This window comes from Limulus polyphemus, unplaced genomic scaffold, assembly GCF_000517525.1.
Source record: "Limulus polyphemus unplaced genomic scaffold, Limulus_polyphemus-2.1.2 Scaffold355, whole genome shotgun sequence".
Taxonomy (NCBI): domain Eukaryota; kingdom Metazoa; phylum Arthropoda; class Merostomata; order Xiphosura; family Limulidae; genus Limulus; species Limulus polyphemus.
The window spans coordinates 360078-363828 of NW_013665965.1; the positions used below are offsets into that span (position 1 = coordinate 360078).

The following is a 3751-nucleotide window of genomic DNA, read 5'->3' on the forward strand; positions in this document are numbered from 1 at the left end:
TAGATGTTAACTAACTGACTGTGGACCTGTATCCTTGTCCATTACTTAAGGCTTTTAATAGTGGCTTAAATGTTAAGTAACTGCCTGTGAACCTGTATCCTTGTCCATTACTAAAGCATTTTAATTGTGGCTTAAATGTTAAATAACTGACTGTGGACCTGTATCCTTGTCCATTACTAAATCATTTTAATGGTGGCTTAAGTGTTAACTAACCGACTGTGGACCTGTATCCTTGTCCATTACTTAAGACTTTTAATTGTGGCTTAGATGTTAACTAACTGACTGTGGACCTGTATCCTTGTCCATTACTAAAGCATTTTATTTGTGGTTTAGATGTTAAGTAACTGCCTGTGAACCTGTATCCTTGTCCATTACTTAAGGCTTTTAATTGTGGCTTAGATGTTAAGTAACTGCCTATGAACCTGTATCCTTGTCCATTACTAAAGCATTTTATTTGTGGCTTAGATGTTAAGTAACTGCCTGTGAACCTGTATCCTTGTCCATTACTAAAGCATTTTATTTGTGGCTTAGATGTTAAGTAACTGCCTGTGAACCTGTATCCTTGTCCATTACTAAAGCATTTTAATTGTGGCTTAGGTGTTAAGTAACTGCCTGTGAACCTGTATCCTTGTCCATTACTTAAGACTTTTAATTATGGCTTAGATGTTAAATAACTGATAGTGGACCTGTATCCTTGAATTTTGCCTGCGATTATATGTCAAAGTAAGGCTACTTTGAACAGTGTTAAAATTATGTCCAGCGTTCAGCGTTCCTAGGCCTATCAGTGTATCTCACATTAAGATAAATGATGACAGTCTAAGGTAAGACACTGTATCGATGTAATACATTACATTGGAAAAAATGATCTAATTTGATTCAGAGCCCAAAACGTGGCATGAGTTTCATGCAGGCTTTCCATAGTGTGTTATGCAAGATCCTTTTCTTCATAGTGCCTGACGAGGGATCCATTGACTTGTACCAGTTAGTTAATGAACTGAGTTTTGCAAATGAGGCAAGACGAGGAGGTGTAGTGTTTGCAGAATCAGAAGTCAGTCCTTTTGCAAATACATTAATGTAGACTGTTACTAGTGTGTTTAAGACATTTTAGTGTACTAGCCAATACGTTAGAAAACGTATTAGTCAATTAGAAGATGAGTGCCACAGAAGATCTTTAATTATTCTTTGCCATAATACACCATTGTTGTAGACTTATCTTATTGTTATTTTAGTAAATTAGCATAAGTAAACAAAAACAGTTATGCTTGTTAACACGTCTCAGTGTACTGAAGTTACTAATACGCTGGAACAGTAATGGCATACACGAGTTTTTGCTACATTGAAACAGTTAAAAAAATCTTAGTGTTCAATGTAATCACAAAATAAGAAGTATTTAGAAATCGCCACTGGATATCACAGATATAGTGTGGTTGACATATTATCATACACCTTTCTTCAATTTCACTCAGATATTTTAATTAATAATTATTAATTTAGTCTTCTTCAACTGACGCTGTGGTCAGTCACCCACTCTGGGATCAAGAAGGACTAGCTTGTTGATCGTCAATTCTTCTGAATGATGAGCAGGTTAGTTCAAGAAAATAATAATTATTAATATATGGTGTTAAAATAAGTAAATGATATAGTTAAAAATCCTTAATTAGTTCTGATGTGTTTTGATATAAGTAAAAATTAATGAAATGTTTCACTTCACTAAGTTAATCCAGCTCACACCATTACAGTTGCTGTCCATCAATTTGCTGAAAGAAATAGGGTTTAAACCATTACTATGTCTCTTTGTAATTCAGCCGCCTCATATTGGACGAAAGGCATCGTCGTCACTGGTTATAACAGATATATTGAAGGTGACATATTATTATACAATCGTCTTTCACTCATAAGTTATTGTTAATAATTAATAAGGTTTCGTACAAACAACTTTCCGATCCAAGTAGAACAAAATACTGCAACCTATTCCTTTTAACATAATACCGAAAAATGGCTGTTACAAGTCTCGTTCTCTGTTTATAAAAATGGAAAATTGTGAATACGTTATTTTTCATTTGGTTATGGGATCTCAACAGTTTGTTTTTATGTAGAATAATGTATCTCATTCCAGAAATTATTATATAGTATCTTATTTTTTTCCGTCTTCATTAGAAAAGATATAAGACATCATAAACTACGCGAAGAATCTCACACTAGTAGAGCAAGACATCATAAACTACGCGAAGAATCTCACACTAGTAGAGCAAGACATCATAAACTACGCGAAAAATCTCACACTAGTAAAGCAAGACATCATAAACTACGCGAAGAATCTCACACTAGTAAAGCAAGACATCATAAACTACGCGAAGAATCTCACACTAGTAGAGCAAGACATCATAAACTACGCGAAGAATCTCACACTAGTAGAGCAGAGAGTAAAAGAGATGGAACATGCTAGAAAAGTATTTATCTAAAAACGTTTTTCTTTTTTTTCCTTAGAACTTTCAAAAAGATAGAACTAAAGAGAAAGATTTTGCTTACTTAGCTTGATGTTTTTGTTTTTTAAGTAGGGTTAGAAAAACAATAACTAAACAAGAATTTAAGACTTAAGTAATATAAAAGAAATCGTTCATTTGATTTAGAGAAGGATTTGAATATATGAATATGACCGAAAATATTTACTTTTGTTTGCCTTTAACCTGAACCGAAGAGTTTTTTTTTTTTTATTAATAACAAATATAAAGATGTTTATATTCTGTTTGCCTTTAACCTGGATCGAAGAGTTTTTTTTTAGTAATAACATATATAAAGATGTTTATATTCTGTTTGCCTTTAACCTGGATCGAAGTTTTTTTTTTTGGTAATAACATATATAAAGATGTTTATATTCTACCGGTAGTTGGTCCGCTTTTGAACCAAAAACTGGAAAGATACTGTTAGTAAAAAATCTAGCTAATAGTATAAAATTTCCCTTACTTACCTAGAGTTCGCTCCTGAACTTTAACGGGAGGTCTGACCATTGGAAGCGTAAAACGACCTTTTGAAGGTCTACGAAACCCAGTAGCTGAAGTTTCTGCTTCGGACATAATACCTGGGTCATCTTCGTATACGCTAGCAGGAATCTCATATGGAGAGCGCGCCCTCTGTCGGCTATAGTAGTTCTGTGAAAAAACAAACAAAACAACATTTTAAGTGTGATGTGACTCTAGTTGGATTGTTTAAAACTAACATTTAAGGATTAATCACACCTTATAAGGACGATATTCTTGGTCTCATGATGCTCTTGGAACGACTTCTTCCATTTGATCATGCTTACTCTGATGGCCACTATTACGTACTGTTGCCAGACATCGCAATTTCCATTGTAATAGGCTTCTATGATGGACCTGTACCCTGGTGGGACAACGGTTAGTCTACGGATTTTGCTATGAAAAAATACACAAACACACATAGTATGACGGGCGGCGAGGTTAATATTAGAACCACAAATCTTGACAGACTTTCCACAGAGTTCATACTAGACATGGGCATTGGCGTTTAAGCTGCTAAAGGCATTAAAGTCCATTGAAGGTGCATCGGGGGTAGGTGGGGTAACAGGTATGTCGTCTAATGAGTTTATTTTGATTCTAATTTCTTTGTCATAGCTGGGCTGGAAGTTTGTGAACTTTTGGCTTAGGGCCTTTCTTTACCTGAATTTTTTTTTATTACTTCCCTAACGATGCCAGAACTAAGACACAACTTTATCGCAATAGTTGTGGTTTGG

The 3751-nt window shown here is 34.5% G+C and overlaps 1 protein-coding gene across 1 annotated transcript in view; it reads right to left on the minus strand.

The window, feature by feature from the left end:
* LOC106457642 (coiled-coil domain-containing protein CG32809-like) overlaps positions 1 to 3751 on the minus strand; it is a 395034-nt gene that overhangs the window by 107584 nt on the left and 283699 nt on the right. The window contains exon 5 of the mRNA XM_022383642.1: positions 2969 to 3149. Within this exon, the coding sequence (XP_022239350.1) occupies positions 2969 to 3149 (181 nt within the window). The remainder of the gene's footprint in view (positions 1 to 2968; positions 3150 to 3751) is intronic.